Raw genomic sequence first — 19,287 nt, 5'->3', positions numbered from 1 at the left:
TCCCTCTCCCACTCCCCCTGCTTGTGTTCCCTTTCTAGCTGTGTCTCTCTCTGTCAAATAAATAAAATCTTTAAAAAAATAAATAAAAGGAATATAAAACTACTGATGACTATTTACCAGTATTTATAATAAAGTAAACAATATCCAATATACAGTTGGATAACATTCACCACAAAGTTATTGTTACTGGCTTCTGCGGAACCAGTAACCCAAATACTGAGAAGATTGAGCCTACATGTAAGGAATGAGTTGGGGTAAAGAAACAACATGCAGGTCAAGAATTTAGATTACAGAAGTCTGTTCACTCATTTATTTCAGAAGATCCTAAATTGCCAACATCTCTAACCATCTGATTATGATTATGTTTCCATGAATGAAGTCTAGACATTCCATGAATCATGACCTTTTATCCAATACAGCACAGGGATTTCAACTTCTTGAAAAGGAATGGTTCACTAGAAAGAAACTTTAAATGTCCATTTAACTAAGTTTTGCTTACCTAATTAAAACACACCAGGACTTGTCTAGTTTTCTCATTTGGGTGGGGAAGTTGTGATAAAATTTTCCTTTCAGAGGTTTTGCAAATAAACTTGCATTTCTTTAACTGTAGATATGGATATGGATTCTGATATGGCTGCTTTTACATTGTCCAATTTAAATTGTTTCTATTATATTTAAATTACCCAATTAATTACAAAATTTGAAAGGTTAAGGTTTCAGGAAAATTTTCAATCTAACTTTAAGTGATTTCTTTCTTTCTTTTTTTTTTTTTAAAGATTTTATTCATTTATTTGACAGAAAGAGAGAGATAGCGAGAACAGGAACCCAAGCAGGGGGAATGGGAGAGAGAGAAGGAGGCTTCCCGCCAAGTAGGGAGCCTGATGCAGGGCTCGATCCCAGGACCCTGGGATCATGACCCGAGCCGAAGGCAGACGCCCAACGACTGAGCCACCCAGGCGCCCCAAGTGATTTATTTTTTAGGGTGCTGAAAATGATGGCATCCCAGAAACATGGGCCTATCCTTGGTTATGAAATGCTCTTTTTGTTTTGGTAAATGTGAAAGAATGAATGAATGAATGAATGGAAGGAAGGAAGGAAGGGAAAGAAAGAAAGGAGGGAGGGAGGGAAGGAAACCATTTACGTATGTAATTTTATGTATATATACCAAAAAACCCCAAGTAAACAAAAAACCCAGAATGGTCCTTGGGCATATGGGAGTTAAACACAAATTCTGATTGAGTAACGACTATGAAGACTTCCCCCAACATTTAGAAAAGGTGTTCTTGAATGCAGGGGAATAATATACCATGGTCTCAAATATTCTTTTCTGATAAAGGAAGCAACTTCAGAAAGCTTTTATTTGTCCAAAGTAACCAGTGCTATTAGATGCAAAAGAACTCCAACTACTTCAAAACGAACCTATCAAACTGGTTTTTCATTAGAATGTTATTTCTTCACACTAATAAATAAAAAAAACCAAGGCCCATATATACACACATACATACATATATATACACACATAAATGTATATATAAAAACATATATAAAAAAGCAACACAAACAATTATTGAGCTTCACCTTCTGGACAAGAAAGTCAAGTTAGTCTCTCTTCACAAAAAGCAATTACAATTTGAGAACACTTCATATTTGCCTCTTTTGCCAGCACCAAGTCTGCCTCATCTGAATCTTTCCATTTCATGAGAACCATGAATTCTCCACTGCTGTCTGTAGCACTGATTATTCATTCACATCAAGACCTCTGGCAAAGCCTCTTGTTATCAGCAGCATCTCCTTCCTTCTCTGATTGGCTATTGTCAGATTCACTGTCAGATAAAGATTTTGTTTTTGTACCATGTTTTTCTTTACCAGCTTTTTGAGAATTAAGATATGCTTCAATTAACTCTGGACAATCTAAATTTCCTTCAGGTTCCCAAGTACCGTCAGCATCTATAAATCCCTTCCACGTCAGGAAATACTCCACCTTCCCATTCACTACACATTGGTCCAGTACTTTCTCTGCCACAAACTTTTCAGGCTCTGCCTCTTCTACTTTTTCACGCTTTTCATTCTGTTTCTTTCTCATTTTTTTGTAAACTGGAGGCCATTTTTTTTTAAGATTTTATTTATTTATTTGACAGAGACACAGCGAGAGAAGGAACACAAGCGGGGGGCGTGGGAGAGGGAGAAACAGGCCTCCCGCCAAGCAGGGAGCCCGATGCGGGGCTCGATCCCAGGACCCTGGGATCATGACCTGAGCCAAAGGCAGAAGTCTAACGACTGAGCCACCCAGGCGCCCCTTGAGGCCATTTTTTTATTGCAGACTTGAAGAGCTATTATTCACCACCTCAGAGCTGCTCCGGGTCCTGGGTCTCCAGCATCTCCCTTGATTACTCTAGTTTTGTAGTAAGTTTGAAATCAAGAAGTGTGAGCCCTCCAACTTTATTCTTCTTTTTCAAGATTGTTTGGTTATTTTGGGCCCCCTGCATTTCCATATGAATTTTAGGACAGAAGGAAAGAAGGAAAGGGCAACTGGGATTTTGATTGGGATTGTGTAGAATCTATAGATCAATTTGCGGAGTATTGCCATTTGAACATTATAAAGTCTTTTTCTCCCAGTTTTATTGAGATATAGTTGCCATATAACATTGTGTAAGTTTAATGTACACGATGTAATGATTTGATAAATGTATATATTGTAAAATGATCACAAGTTTGGCTAACATCCATCACCTCACAAGTTACAAAGTCTTTTTCCTTGTGATTGGAACTTTTAAGCTCTACTTTCCCAGCAAATTCCAAATATGCAAAACAGAATCATCAGCTATAGTCAGTATATTGTACATTGTATCCCAGAACTTTTTTTTATCTTCTAAGTGGCTATTAAGTCTTCTGATTCATGAACACAGGATGTCTTTCTATTTGTTTCTATTTAGGTCTTTAATTTCAATGATGTTTTATAATGTTCACTGATCAGAAGTATATTTCTTTTGTTAAATTTATTCCAATGTATTTTATTTCTTGATGCTATTATAAATGGAATTGTTTCCTTAATTTCATTTTTGAGCATGTTGTTAAAGACTTAAGGCTACCTTTCGAGCTTCTCTCCAGTCTGTCTCTCAAATGACTTAGCTAAGGCACACTACACTAGACTTTCTTCCTTGAAGGGATAGACTGGGAAACTGCCCATTTCTGTATCTTAATTCTCTCCTCAATGAAGCCTCTCCTGATGCCATAATCAGATACAATCTCTTTCTCTGTGTTTTCATACCTCTTGACTAGTCCTCCAGCTCCAGGAGAGCACTGTTATTGCCTGCCTGTAGAGGATCTTTTTGTCTCTCCTGCCAAACTGGAGCTCCCTGAGATCAGGGAACATGTTTGATTCACCCCAACCCTGACAGGAGCCCAGACAGCACCGGACACATGTCAAGTGGTCAATCCACATTGGGGAGTTACTATTTAATGGGTATAGAGTTTCAGTTTTACAAGATAAAGAGAGTTCTGGACATGACTGGTGGCGGTAGTTGCCCAATACTAATGTACTTAATGCCACTGAACTGTTTACCAAAAATGGTTAAGATGATAAATCTTATTTGTGTATTTTACCACAATAAAAAATCCTGAATGAATAATACATAAAAATAGAAAAACAGGGGCACCTCGGTGGCTCAGTTGGTTAAGCCACTGCCTTCGGCTCAGGTCATGATCCTGGAGTCCCTGGATCGAGTCCCGCATTGGGCTCCCTGCTCGGCGGGGAGTCTGCTTCTCCCTCTGACCCTCCCCCTTCTCATGCTCTCTCTATCTCATTCTCTCTCTCAAATAAATAAATAAAATCTTTAAAAAAAAAATAGAAAAACAGAATTGAGTTAAAAATCAAGCTGTGATTATATATTACCATTTATATATAATTTTTAAACATGGAAAACAATGTTATACATCATTTATGGATTCACACCCTAGAGAGAAAGCCTGGAGCTCCATGGGCTCCTTCTACGTTTCTACACCACCACCATTAGATATGGAGAGAGGCCCCCCAAATCCAATCTTACCACCATTATTAGTCTTGAAGCCATCAGGACTATTTCTATCATGTCCTTTTCTCCTATTTACATTAGTCACCTCAGGAAGCCCAGAAATTTCAGATCATCCCATATGGCTCAAAACATGCCCTTTTCTGTCCCCATCTCCCACTCATTCCTAGTTCCCAAAACCCTTCCACAGTGTCCTCTAGAACTCACTCACAGTTCAGCAAATTCCTTGTCCTGTGCCTCTTCTTTGAATATTCCCTTCACCTTGTTGCTTTGCTCCTCTTCCAAAAACCTGTCTTGCCTACAATCTCTCAAGTTGAGGCTATTTTTGCTCCCACCTCCCTAGTTCCGTAACATGGCCTCTAAGTTCTCTTTCTCCCTTCTAATCTCCTCCACTTGCCTCAGCCAGTCATGCCTGTGGTCATGCCCCTAGGCTTCATCATTACCAAGAACGGCATGCTCCTTAATAATCCCAATTCAAGCATCCCACTTTACCCCCCCCCCTATTTTCCAGCTCACTCCCTCTAGTATTTCAATACAATAATTCTTTGGCCTCCATCAAAACCAAAATCTTTGGAAACATCCTTTTATTCTCTCTTATTCTTACACCTCACACTGATCGATCCAACAAGATTCTACTGGCTCCATTTCAAAATATATCCAGAAGTTAATGCTCTTCACCACCTCCTCTACTATTTCTTGTCCACATTATTGCTATAACCTCCTAACTGGTTTCTGCACTTCCACCTTGTACCCTCTTGGTCTATTGTCCTAGAAGCCAGAGTCATCCTTTTTAATTCAGCCATGAATCAAACCATGGGACTATATGAGATCACCAAAGAAATAAATTTAAAGAGAAAAGAAAAGCATCAAAGACTGAGCTCTGGGGCACTACAACACTTAGAGGTCAGGGAGATAAGAGAAAATCAGCAAAAGACACTGAGACAGAACTGCCAGAGAGGTAGGAGGAAAATCAGGAGCACACAGCATTCTAGATGCCAAATAATGGCAATGTTTCAAAGAAAAGAGATGCTGTTGATTGGTCAAGTAAGATAATGACAAATATTGATTACTGGCTTTAGGCATGTATCTGTTACTGGTGACCTTAATAAGTGCATTTTCAGAGATGTGGTAACGTTGAAAGCTTAACTGGGGTAGGTTCAAGAGCAAATGGGAGAGCAGGAAGTGTATACAAGCTTAAAGCATCTTGTCATAGTAGAAAACCCAAACTCTGCCAAAGACTACTAGGGTTGTGTCAAAAGGACTCAGGAGCTAACCTAGGCTCCCACTGACCAACGATAGGACAATTGGAGCTTCAAAAGGATAATAGCTACAGTGGATTGAAACATCAAATATTTTTAAATCCATGAATTCATAATGACACTAAAAAAAATCTCTTTGGTCCCCTTTGAGGAATGCTAGAAAACCAACTCATTTCTTATAAAAACTGTAATTAAAAGGAAAGAATCAGGGGTGCCTGAGTGGCTCAGTCGGTTAAGCAAGTCATGATCCCGGGGTCCTGGGATCGAGCCCCGTGTTGGGCTCCCTGCTCAGCAGGTGCCCCCTTCTTCCTCTCTCCCCTGCTCATGCTCTATCTCTCACTATCTCTCTATCTCTCAAATAAATAAATAAAATCTTTTTTAAAAAAAGGGAAAGAATCAAACATTCAACCTATGCTTCCTATATAATCTACCACTTAGAGTAACTGAGTAGTTGATAAAGGAAGTTTCCTTTTATGCAAGTATCCCAGTTAATAAACAAAGAGTGAATGCCAGAATTAGGGTGTTATTATTTTGCAATCCCTAATGAATTAATAGTAGGCAATGATCACCAATGGCTTCAAATGTCATCAAAAAAGAGACAATGGGATACTGTATATCTAGGTCTATCTTACTTGAAAACTCATGCACTTCAACTTTCTGCTTCCATTCAAATTAAACCAGGTCTGCTTACAACATGTTTGCCCCAACAGTAATCAAAAAGACGGGGTGCCTGGCTGGCTCAGTTGGAGGAGCGTGTGGCTCTTGATCTTGGGGTCATGTTTGAGCCCCATGTTGGGTGTAGAGATTGCTTAAATAAATTTTTTAAAATCCTTAAAAAAAAGGAGGCAAAGTTATTAGTCAGTGAAGAAAGAGTATCCTTAGGTTGAAGCTGAAGTGTCCATATCTAAGGAGTAGAAGCAATCTTCAATGAAAGAGGTGAGAGATTTAGTGATCAATCAGATATAGTCCTTGACCCATAAGAATTTATAAAGAATCTGGAAAGAGAAAACTTGTATACACACAACCACTGTCAAAGCAATCCAAGATCAGCCTGACTAACAATATTCTGCGTCCCAGCAACCCACCTTGTTTGATAAACTGTTAACAGAAGGATACACCTCACATTTCTCTCCTCAAACCAGAGGTTGTACTAAGAAAAGAGCCTTGGGAGTTGGTTAAGTCTAAATTGGAGTCCTGGCTCCACCATCAATTAATTGTGTGACCTAGAGAAAGTTACTTTAACCCAAGTCTTGATTTTCTTACCTGTAAAAGGTAGAAATAATAATCTTTACCTCTCAGGACTACTGAGAGAATTCATTAAATCTGAATGTCAGCCCCCTCCCACTCCCCATTCCACCAAGACACTCTCTCTCCCTCTCTTCCTCTCTCTCTCTCTCTGCCACCTACCTTCTCTCTATAATATCGTCATGGTCTCTCAAGGAGCCATGATGTAAAGCGGTGCAGCAGGAGGAGGAAGAGCCCCAGGCATTTTGGTCCATACCTCATCTAGTGCTTCGTTTTTGTCCTGGCAGATTGCAAGCAGATAGATGGAGGCTCTGAAGACCACCAGTGGAGGGCGCTCACCCTGCTCCTGCAGAGACAGGAGGAAACTTTGCACAGCCACGAACAATTCTGTCTCTGAGACAAACCTGTTGACCAAGGAGAGCCTGAGTGAAAAAGACAGAAATGGCTATCCTGCCTTGCCACATCCTGTGTTGCCACATCCTCCCTCTGCCTTCTGTCCTTCTGCCCCAGCATGACCGTGGTCTAATAACACCTTGCACAAAGAGCATGCTACATATACTTACAAAACACTGCCATACACGCATAGCACGAGGTTCTATGCTTTATACAAGGCCCTGTTAGGGGCCAGAGACTCCTCACTCACAATTAGGAGGTGAAGTGTCTGCCAACTAGACTAGCACTATTAAAGAGAAGGATGCTACTTCTGGGGTTTAGGAGTCCCTTTTTTGGCCACCAGTCCACTCCTTTTTATCATTAAACATTGATGTGTTCAGTGGGCTACTTTCTGGGGAAGGGATTCGTCTGTGCTTGAACATGTAACGGCAATAGGAGTGAGAAGGAGACTGACTCTTTTTTGGTAAAATACAAAAGGCATATACCCTATTATACCTTGTGAATTTTCTACCATGTGTATCTCTCACCTATCAGATTAAGTTCCTAAAAAAATTAAACATTTTAAAATGGGTAATACTAAATACAACATAATGTCCTGGGACAGAAAAGGGCAGTAGAGGAAAAACTAGTGAAATTCAACAAGAATGTCAAGACCATGCAATGGGGGAAACGGATGAGCTTTTCCACAAATGGTCCTGGCAAAACTGGATATACAAAAGAATGACTTTGTACCCTCACCTAACATGATATAAAAGAATATTCCCCAAATGAGTCCAGACCTAAAACTATAAAACTCTTAGAAGAAAACATAAGGCAAAAGCTTCACAACATCAGATTTGGCAATGCTTTTTTTCGATATGACAAGAAAGGCACAGATAATAACCCCCAAAACAGACAAATCGATTGATGAAGGTTTTTAACTTTTGTGCATCAAAAGACACCATCAACAGAGTAAAAAGGCAACCCACAGAATGGGAGAAAATATTTGCAAATCATGTATCTAATAAGGGATTAATATCCAGAGTAAATAGAGAACTCCTAAAACTCAATAACAACATGCTGATTCAAAAATGGGCAAAGGACTTGAATAGACATCTCTCCACAGAAGACATACAAATGTCCAATAAGCACATGGAAAGATACTCACCATCATTAATCACTAGGGAAATGCAAATCAAAACTATGAGATAATAACCTCACATCCCTTAGGATGGCCACCGTCAAAAAGCAGAAGATAACAAGTGTTGGCGAGAATGTGGAGAAATCGGAACCCTTGTGCATCATTGGCGGGAATGTAAAATAGTACAGCCGCTGTGAAAAAGAGCATGGCATTTCCTCAAAAAAATTAAAAACAGAACTATCGGATGATCCAACAATCTGGGTATATACCCAGAAGAATTGAAAACAGGGTCTCAAAGAGCTCTTTGTACACCCATGTTCACAGCATCATTATTCACAACAGCCAAAAGGTGGAAGCAATCGAAGTGTCCATCGATGGACAAATCTATAAGCAAAATGTGGTATATACATACAATGGAGCACTATTCAGCATAAAAAAGGAAGGAAATTCTGACATGCTACAGGATGGATGAATCTTGAGGACACTGTGTTAGGTGAAATAAGCTAGTCACAAAAAGATATATACTGCATAATTCTACTTATAGGAAGTACTTAGGGTAGTCAAAATCATTGGGACAGAAAGTAGAATAGTGGTTGCCAGGGGCTGGGAAGGGGAAATGGAGAGTTATTCAACAGGTACAGAATTTTACTTCTGCAAGATGAAAAGAGTTCTGGAGATGAATGGTGGTGATGGTAGCACAACCATATTAATGTACTTAGTACCCCTGAACAGTACACTAAAAATGGCTAAGACGTCAATTTTGTTTGTGTATTTTACCACAATAAAAAAAATGGAAAAAATACCAATGTACCAAGGTTGGTATCTTAGTTTGATAAATGTACCATAGTTATGTTAACATTAGGAGAAAATTAGTGAAGAATTCTCTGTGTTCTTTGCAACTTTCCTATAAATCTGTAATTACCCCAAAGTAAAATGTTTATTTAAGAAATAAAAATAAAATAGATGATAGGTATAATTTATACATTATACAGCTACTAAAAGTGTGAGGTAGACCTATTAATACATGTACTAACATGAAAAGATCTCCAAGATATATTGTTAGGTTAAAGGGCAAATTGAAGACCTTATATAATATCCCATTCTGTATACTGGGAAAAAAGAAGCATATGTGTGTTTGTTGATGCATAGACAAGTTCACACAAGGCACCTAACAGTAGTTAATGCTGGCAGATGTATGGAAATGTATTTTATTTTAACTTTATACCCAACTATTTTACTTGCATATTTACATGATTTTTAAACAAAACATTCAAAGAATCACACGGGCAGTAATCAAAACAGTATGGTATTGGCATAAAAACAGACACATAGACCAATGGAACAGAACAGAGAGCCCAGAAATAACCCCACGCATATATAGTCAATTAATTTACAACAAAGGAGCCAAGAATATACAATGGGGAAAGCATAGTCTCTTCAATATATGCTGTTGGGAAAATTGCACAGCCACATGGAAAAAAAAAATAAAAGTGGACCACTACCTTATACCATACACAAAAATTTACTCAACATGGATTAAGGACATGAATTAAGACCTGAAACCATAAAACTTCTAGAAGAAAACATAGGCAGTAAGCTACTTGACGTTGGTCTTGGGGATGATTATTTTAGATCTTATACTGAAAGCAAAAAAAAAAACCCAAAAAAACAGGGGACTACTTCAAACTAAAAAGCTTTTTTTTTTAATGTTTTATTTATTTATTTGAGAGAAGGAAAGAGAGCAAGTAGGGGGAAGGACCAGAGGGAGAGGGACAAGCAGGCTCTGCGCCGAGCACAGAGCCCCACATGGGGCTCAATCCCAGTACCCTGAGATCATGACCCAACCTAAAATCAAGAGTCGGAGGCTTAACTGACTGAGCCGCCCAGGCGCCCCTCAAACTAAAAAGCTCCTGCAAAGCAAAGGAAACCATCAACAAAATGAAAAAGCAACTTATTGAATGGGAGAAAAATCTTTGCAAATCATATATCTGATAAAAAGTTAATATCTAAATACATAAAGAACTCACACAACTCAATAGTAAAAAAAAAAAAAAAAAAAAACCAATTAAAATAGGGCGCCTGGGTGGCTCAGTTGGTTAAGCATCTGCCTTTGGCTCAGGTCATGATCTCCGGGTCCTGGGATCAAGTCCCGTGTCAGGCTCCTTGCTCAGTGAGGAGCCTGCTTCTCCCTCTGCCTGCCCCTCCCCCTGCTTGTGTTCGTGTTCAATCTCTCTCTGTCAAATAAATAAAATCTTAAAAAAAAATTAAAAATAAGTCCAATTTAAAAATGGGCAGAGGATCTGAACAGACATTTTTCCAAAGAAAACGTGCAGATGGCCAACAGGTACATGAAAAGATGCTCAACATCACTAATCAGCAAGGAAATGTAAATCAAAACCACAATGAGGTATCACCTTACACCTGTTAAATGGCAATTATCAAAAAGACAAGAAAAAACAAGTGTTGGCAAGGATGGGGAGAAAAGGGAACACATGAGCACTGTTGGTGGGAATGTAAATTGGTGCACCCACTATGGAAAAGAGAATGGAGTTTCCTCAAAAAATTAAAAACAGAACTACCATATGATCCAGCAATTCTACTTCTGGGTATTTATCCAAACTCAAAAAGATATGTACACCCCCATGTTCACTGCAGCACCATTTACTACGGCCAATACATGGAAAAAACTTACATGTCCATTGGTGGATGAACAGATAAAGAAAATGTGATACATACATACACACAATGGGAACACCATTCACCCATAAAAAAGGGGAATCCTGCCATTTGTAACAAAATGGATTGACCTTAGGGCATGAGGCTAAGTGAAATAAGTCAGAGAGAGAAAGAAAAATACTTTATGATCTTACTTATATATGGAATCTTAAAAAAACAAAAAACTGAACTCAAAGATAGAAATAACATATGATGCTGGAACATCTAAACAAGCCACATGCAAATGAATGAAGTACTGATATGTGCTACAAATATTATGCTAACTGGATGAGTCTCAAAAAACATTCTGCTAAGTCATTTATTGTATGATCCATCTATAGGAAATATTCAGAATAGATAAATCCATAAGGACAGAACACAGATTGTTGGTGCCAGGAGAAGGAACAGGGGGTGAAAGCTTAATGGGTATGAGATTTCATTCTGGGGTGATGGAAATGTTTTGGAACTAGAGAGAGGTGGTGGTTGCACAACTGTGAATATACTAAATGTCACTGAACTGTTAACTTTAAAATGATTAATTTTATGTTATGTGAATTTTACCTCAATAAAATTATTTTTTAAGCTTAAGGAATAATAGTCCTTTGATTTTGAAATTTTAATAAATTGTATAGTAATTTGTTTTTTTTTTTTTAAGAGACTGGGGAGGGACAGAGGGAGAGGGAGAGAGAATCTTTTTTTTTTTTTTTTAAGATTTTATTTATTTTTATTTGAGAGAGAGAGAATGAGAGAGAGCGAGTACATGAGAGGGGGAGAGTCAGAGGGAGAAGCAGACTCCCTGCCGAGCAGGGAGCCCGATGCGGGACTCGATCCAAGGACTCCAGGATCATGACCTGAGCCGAAGGCAGCTGCTTAACCAACTGAGCCACCCAGGCGCCCAGGGAGAGAGAATCTTAAGCAGGCTCCACGCCCAGCACAGAGCCCAGTGCAGAGCTCAATCTCAGGACCCTGAGATCATGACCTGAGCTGGAACCAAGAGTTGGATGCTTAACGGACTGTGCCACCCTGGTGCCCCTTAAATTGTATAGTAATTTTTTAAGAAAGATTTTATTTATTTATTTGAGAGAGAGAGCGCGAGAAAGAGCTAGTGCAAGTGGCAGGGAGGGGCAAGGAGAGGGGAGGGGTAGAAGAAGAGGGGAGGAGTAAAGGGAGAGGGGAGGGGCGGGGGGGGCAGAGAGAGAGCCGAGAAGCAGGTTCCCCACTGAGAGGGGAGCCTGCCCCAGGGCTCAGGGCTCAATCCCAAGACCCGGGATCATGACCTGAGCCGAAGGCAGACACTTAACCAACTGAGCCACCCAGGTGCTCCTGTATAGTAATTCTTAAAACCAAAGTAAACCATTAAAAATTGTTTTCTATGCACAAATAATATTTTTTAAAGATACTGAAAAATTCTCATTAGCACTCTAGGCCTCTGCTCTCAACACTGTGACTACCCCCCTGCCTTAATCCTCCTCCAATATGTGAACCCCTCAGGAATACAACCCATTTCTCACTTATCTCTGTGTCCCCAGTGCCCAGCACCAGGCTTGGAGCAGATGCCTCTGTGAATATTTATTGAACTAAACTGGGCTACAGATGTGGGTCCCAGGATGCACTGCCAGCCACTGGCATTGAACACTGACCTATCTCCGTGGATGTAGGCCAGGTAGAAGAGGAGCAGGATGCAGTACTGTCTCTGGCGAGCAGTTCCCTCCACATACTGGCGATCTGACAGGAAGGCAAGGCTTTCGGGGCTCCTGCTGCTTATCTGGGGCAGCCCATGCTGCAGGAATGCAGATACTGCAGAGAGTTCTGGGGAGGAAACAAGCAGGAGAAAGCCACACAGAGAACACAGGAAAGCAGCTAATCAGCACATGAGTACCTACTATATGAAGAGTACTGCACAGAGTAGCAGGGTACATGCGGGATAAAACGAAATCAGTTTCCTATTGCCTTATAAAGCTTTCAGCCTGCCAGGAGAGACTACAGGTAACATGTGGAAGAACATGGATACAATCCTTCATTCACTCATTGGCAAACGCTCACTGAGTGGCTACTCTAGGCCACGCTGTGACACACAAGCCCTATCTCCGGGAGCTGGTGGCTCAGAAAAGACAGATAATGAGACAGAAAGTTACAGGACACGCAATCAAGTGCCCCGTTCAAGTGTGGACAAGGGTGTGACTCATACCACCTGGGGTGGGGAGGACAAGCTCAAAAAGAAGGGAACTGTGGAAGGTAAGCAGAAAACAGGCAGAAAAGCGAGGGGAGAGAATCCTAGGCACAGGAAGCAAGGTGTTCAGAGGCCCAGAGGTATAAGAGGACATGTTTAGGGCGCAGCAAGGAATTCTGTCTGACCAAACCAGCAATGAATAGATGTGGAGTGTCAGGAGTTGCAAACCTATGTGACATAATTTGTAGTTTGAATGCTGAGTAAAGAATTTGGATTTTATCCTGAGAACAGATTTCCTATGAAACCTCTGTTTCAGAAGAGAAAGGGTATTTTAATACCAAAAGAGTATAAAAGGAAAAGACTTCAGAGCTTAAACTTTGAATAAAGTCAACTTTATAGAAAATTCACTATATTGCCCTTCTTTTCCACATTTCACCATAGATCAGAGGAACCTTCATCACTGTCTGACAATGCCCCACAGACTGATGTTTGGGGACCACAGCTGAAGGCTAGGGTGTTAGGAGGGTAAGACTTGGTTTTCAGATCTTTCCAGCATGGATGGAGACTGGTTTGAGGATGAGAAACTGAAAGCAGGGGGCCAAGTTAGAGGTCAAGTGAAAAGTCTGTCCTGCCAGAGCAGTGGACTTAGGGCCAAGTGGAGGGTGAGGATGGAGAACGCGCACAGCAATTTGATAGTGGAGCCGGGCCAGGTCTCCTAATTCTAAGTTTAATGATTTTTCCATCAAAGCACACTATGATTATTACCATAAAAATGAAACTAATATCCTTGAGTTTCACACATCCACCCGCCCTTTCTCCTGATATATAAAAGAAAGAAGCAGTCTGCATGTAAGTAAGGTCTGCTGTTCTTCCTGGCGCTCTGAGATCTGACAAGGCCTCAGTGTCTGAGGAGGCAGATATGTGGGGCTCCTCCCATTCCCAAAACAGAGGGTGCTGTCAGCAGCAGCGGGGCTAGCAGAGTGAGCCCAGGAGGTGCCGTGCAGCGGCACCAACCACGGCAGAAGTAGTTGTGCTAGTCTCTCCACAGGCCAGACCACACCTGAACAGGCAGAGAGCAGGACACCACGCAGAGAGGAGCGGCTGCTATAGTGAGAGAACTAGGAGCCAAGCCACGTTGGAAGGAATGAAAATGTTGGAGCACAGTGTTGGAGAAAAAAGAAAAGAAGCAGTGAGGTTTAGGAAATGGGGGGGCATGACATGTCTTCATAAATGTAAAAAGAGGAAACATGGCCAGCACTACAAAGAAGGTATCATATTTGCTGAATGAATGAATAAAACAATGATTAAATTGTTTTATGTTATACCAAAAGAGGTCTAGGATAGAGGAACTCCGGGGGGCAGAGAACATGTCATAATTACCACCGTATCCACAGCAGCACTGAGGCCTCCCTGGCACGTAGCAGGAGCTCAATGACTATTCAACACAGGGAAAAACTTCAGCTCTCGGCCCTCCATCTGCTGTTCCCCCTGCCTAGACTCTGTATGTGCTTCCTTTATCTTACTCAGACCTCTGCTAACACGCCACCTCCTCACAGAGGCCTTCCCTGACCACCTATCCAACATGCATCTTCTCCCTCCATCATCCTCTATCCGTTTGCCCAGTTTTATTGTTTTCATAGCACCTATTCATTTCTGACATTGTATCTATGTGTTTCTTGTCTCCTGCTCTCATTCCATGAGTTCAGGACTTTGGAACTCTATCACCAGCACCTGGAAAGAGTCTGGCACACAGTAGATGGATGCTCAAGAAATATTTCTTGAAGAAACAAAGAAATGGAACAGGCCATTCCAAGTATTTTGAGCAGAAGTCTCTGGAAGTAACAAGCAGAGAGTGAAAGGTCTGGCGTAAGGGATGTTACAGAGGAGATGGCCAGGATGAGGAACTGGGCTTGATAAGCTTTGGAGTCTTTCTCAACCCTTAGAGTCTAAGGGTCCAGGAACCTTGGATTCTATCGTTTTCTGATTCTATTATCTCATCTCCCTAGGTGTTAACCTCTAGTCCCACTATTCCATGATTCCATGGTTCCTCTGGGCAGCTTCTAGCAAAGAGGTCATAATTATTGTGATATTAACTCACTACCCAGCCAATCAACAAAGGCATCCAGACTGTAAAAAGATCACCACGGACCTGATGAGTGGTCAAGCTGCAGCATCTTACCTTCCTGGGAAAGTGGTCCTGTCTTCTCTGGAGCTGAGAGGAGGTTGAGGCTCATGTAGAAGAGGAAACTGGAACATACCTGATTTAGGGCTGAGTGACTTAGAGGGTGGAAAGGAAGAGAGAACAAGAGAGAGGACATTGCGACTTTGGCTGGGACAGCATTATCCCTGCTGGGGCACCACTGCCTTGTGCCAGAGCCCAGTGAAATTCTAACCATGGCCCTGGAAGAAGAGTTCTGGAGGTAGTTGTGAATAATTAATATGGGGGCGCCTGGGTGGCTCAGTTGGTTAAGCGACTGCCTTCAGCTCAGGTCATGATCCTGGAGTCCCTGGATCGAGTCCCGCATCAGGCTCCCTGCTCAGCAGGGTGTCTGCTTCTCCCTCTGACCCTCCCCCCTCTCATGCTCTCTCTCTCATTCTCTCTCTCTCAAATAAATAAATAAAATCTTAAAAAAAAAAAAATTAATATGGAACCTGTTGCCATAGCTATAACTTAGCACATAAGCATTCACTAAAATTTAAAACTGAAAAAATAAATCAAGGAGGGCTACTGAACTCCAACTTAACAAAACATACAAACAAATACAAGTGCTCCTAGGCCAGGAAAGGGCTTGGAAGTACTAGAAAAAAAAGGGAAGCTATTGAACCCAAGACTGGTAGTCAAGGAGAACTACAAACATCCAAAATTGTGACTTTGAATCCAGATGGATCCCTGTATTTGTATCCCCTCCTCAAGATTGGGTGTTCTATTCAACGATATGCAAGGAGACCTAGATACTGCATTGTGGTCACCTTGCAGGCTGTAGGCAGTAACAAATGGGATCTGTCAAGTAAATGCAGAGACAGGTGGCAAATCATAAATGGGAAGGAAGAGAAGACTACTCTAGAAACCTAACAAGACAGAGACTGAAGGATCTACTTTGAACAAAAGAGTTTCTCCCCGGGGCGCCTGGGTGGCTCAGTCGTTAAGCATCTGCCTTCGGCTCAGGTCATGATCCCAGGGTCCTGGGATCGAGCCCCGCATCGGGCTCCCTGCTCTGCGGGAGCCCTGCTTCTCCCTCTCCCACTCCCCCTGCTTGTGTTCCTTCTCTCGCTGTGTCTCTCTTTGTCAAATAAATAAATAAAATCTTAAAAAAAAGAGAGAGAGTTTCTCCTCTGGAAATGCTGGGCTGGCAGCAACTAGAACATGACTCTCTGTGGACACTTCTTTCATTATCCTCTAGGGCTTCCATTTCCCCATTTGTAAAATGAGGCTTTAGACAAATGATCACCAAGAGCCTTTCCAGTTTTGACGTAACAGGTGCCCATCCAAGTATCACATGGAATAAATGTCTCAGCAGAACCAGATTAAATAAAAGCTAGAGAAGCACGTCCAGTTCACACCACCAGCTGCTGAGCAATTCCGACACTGTGTCAATCCCCTCATGGTCCTCTGACTAAACCATACCAGTCAGAAATTTCCACTTGTCCAGTCAAGGACACTGACCCCTTGGCCACTGATTTTGCCTGAGACCATACATACCTCAGGTTGCTGCAGAACCTGGCCTTCAGTTCCAGGGTTAATCGTATGAAAGATGATGAAGCTTGGGAGAAGTGGGAAGAAAGCAGAGAGCAGTTTAAACCAGACTTATTACATACTCATCCTGGCACATACTGATTGCCTCCTCCCCTGCCTTCCCAAATCAAATCCTCTTCTAGTGAGACTCCTCTCAATAAAAATCACCACCATCCACCTAGATGGCAGCCACAACCCAAGGCATTACCCTGAGCTCTTCCTTCTTCTTCCTGCCCCACATCCACTGTTGCACACCCCCTAACACTGCCTTAGTTCCTATCACCAACCTGAGCTAATGTAAGAGTTTGAACTATTTTCTCCAGCCTTGCATCCCTCTAACTCATGGTTCACACCAAACCAAAAAGGATATTTCTAAAACAGAAATCTGAGCCTATCACTCCTCTTCTTTAAGACTCAAAGCTCCTAGGATAAAGTCCAAATTCCTCACATGACCAACAAAGCCCTGCATGACTGAGCCCTGGGGCTACTCCTCTGTGGTAGACCTTCCACTATAAGCTATGTGAGAGGAATAAAAGGCAAGGCTTTAAATGATAATGATAAGAGGCAAGCATTGCATAGAGATTCAGACAGCAGAAGCAGGCTCCAGAGCCAGATTCCCTGAGTTTGAATCCTGGGTACACCACTTCCAGTGCAATCTTGGGCAAGTTATTCAACCTCTCTGAGTTTCAGTATGCTCCTCCGTAGAATGAAGATAATCATAGTACATACTTCCTAGAGTTTTTCTGAGAACTAAATGAATTAATACATATAAAGCACTTATAACAGTATCTGACAGGGGTTCCTGAGTGGCTCAGTTGGTTGAGCATCTGACTCTTGATTTCAGCTCGGGTCATGATCTCAGGGTCCTGGGATCAAGACCTGCAGGCTCCCTGCTCAGTGAGAAGTCTGCTTGTCTCCCTCTCCCTCTACCCTTCCTCCTGTTTGCACGTGCTCTAAAATAAATAAATAAATCTTTTATAAAAACAGTATCTAGGGGCACCTGGGTGGCTCAGTTGGTGAAGCGTCTGTCTTTGGCTCAGGTCATGATCCCAGGGTCCTAGGATCGAGCCCTGCACCAGGCTCCCTGATCAGCAGGGAGTCAGCTTCTCCCTCTGCCTCTCCTCCTAGCTTGTGCTCTCACTCTCTATCTCTCACAAACAAACAGTATCTGACAATAGTAAGAGTGTAATAAATGTTAGTTCCCATTAGTTATTAATTATTACTACCTTTCTCTCTCCTCCCTTTCTGTTTTTGGCTGTTTCCCCTTCCCATTCTCACCATCACTAATACTTTCTAAGGAAAATAAAAGAGACTCTAACTCTGACTCCTGGGCTAATTCTGCAGATTGAAGTATTTATAGGGTGACAACTGGAGAAGTGAGAAAGGAAGGTTTACCCCTGAGAGGAAAAAATGACTAGTGAGAAAAGAAAATAAATAGATGCAAGAAGGCCTGGAAAAGGCTGAGGGAGTCGAGAGCCACTGGGGTTCAATTTTAAGAAGGCAGTTCAGTGTACAGCTAGACAGCAGCTTTCACACGGAGTGCCATTCCCCCCCACCCCGGAAGGCATCTGGAAGTATGTGGGACGTTTTTCAGGTGTCACAATGACTGGGGGTACTTCTGACATTCAGCACTCAGGAGTCAGAGATGCTAAACATCTTGTGAGGTCTGAGGGAATATCAAGTATGGAGAGCAATGTGGAAAGACATGTGTTGTGGGCTCTGAACTGGAACTCCTTGACATTCTTAGGGAAGTATCAATAAATTTGAGAACTTACTTTAAGTACCTTTGGTTGTTAGATGGTATTCCCTTCTACTCAACACTGGGCAGAATATGGATATTGACTCTGAGTGATTACATAAACCTCCTGCCCACAGGTTATGCTCTCTTTGAATACTCTGAGCACCTGCCTCCCTCCCACTTCCACACTTGCCTGCTGCTTACCGAGCTTCTTGGAGAACTTCTCCTTCATGTGGGGAACGATGACAAAGAGGTTGTGTAGAATCGAGAGGAAAACTTCCATCAAGTTTGGGTGGGTGGCCTGCTCTGAGTGCCTCTGCAAAGAACCAGGAGGGAGAACACAGCCCACCAGGACTGAGCCTCCAAAGAAGAAAGCATCAGCAAAATTGGCATCAAATCTACAACAACAGACTAACCCCTTTCACTTGAAGGGCACAAGAAAAGCTAGAGAACCTGAAGTCACAAGCCTGCATCCAAGGCTTATATCTGCCACTTAATAAGTTGTATAAGACACACTACCTCTCTGGATCTCCGTACCAAAAAGAATAAAACAGTAATAACAACAAGACCGAGCTCCCAGAAACAAACGAAATCTGATGTGTAAAAAGTACTTTCTAAACTATAATGCAGAGTGACACTCAAGTTTTCTTTGTTTTTTTTTTAAGTAGGCTCCACACCCAACATAGGGCTTGAACTCATGACCTTAAATCAAGAGTAACAGGCTCTACTAACTGAGCCAGCCAGGCATCCCTCCCTGATACTCAAGTTTCTGTGACTATAGCCATCAATAATAATCATATAGTTTACAAACTATTTTCACATTTATTTTTCATGTGACCTCTGAACACCCCAGTCATGAGGCGGCCTGCTGTACCAGACAGAGCTC

General features: G+C 41.7%; 1 protein-coding gene and 1 pseudogene across 1 annotated transcript in view; both read right to left on the bottom strand.

Moving 5' to 3' along the window:
- Positions 1–19,287, bottom strand: part of MEI1 (meiotic double-stranded break formation protein 1) — a 69,972-nt gene that overhangs the window by 27,843 nt on the left and 22,842 nt on the right. The window contains exons 15-19 of the mRNA XM_032416801.1: positions 18,606–18,717; positions 16,631–16,691; positions 15,110–15,207; positions 12,401–12,569; positions 6,789–6,936 (exon numbers count right to left, since the gene is read on the bottom strand). Of these exons, the coding sequence (XP_032272692.1) occupies positions 6,789–6,936; positions 12,401–12,569; positions 15,110–15,207; positions 16,631–16,691; positions 18,606–18,717 (588 nt within the window). The remainder of the gene's footprint in view (positions 1–6,788; positions 6,937–12,400; positions 12,570–15,109; positions 15,208–16,630; positions 16,692–18,605; positions 18,718–19,287) is intronic.
- On the bottom strand, positions 1,565–2,083 carry LOC116640042 (annotated as a pseudogene).

Source organism: Phoca vitulina, unplaced genomic scaffold (genome assembly GCF_004348235.1).
Source record: "Phoca vitulina isolate PV1807 unplaced genomic scaffold, GSC_HSeal_1.0 scaffold19, whole genome shotgun sequence".
In the NCBI taxonomy this organism is placed as follows: Eukaryota; Metazoa; Chordata; class Mammalia; order Carnivora; family Phocidae; genus Phoca; species Phoca vitulina.
Note: the sequence above shows the minus strand (reverse complement) of the source record. Positions and strands in the feature narration are given on the sequence as shown.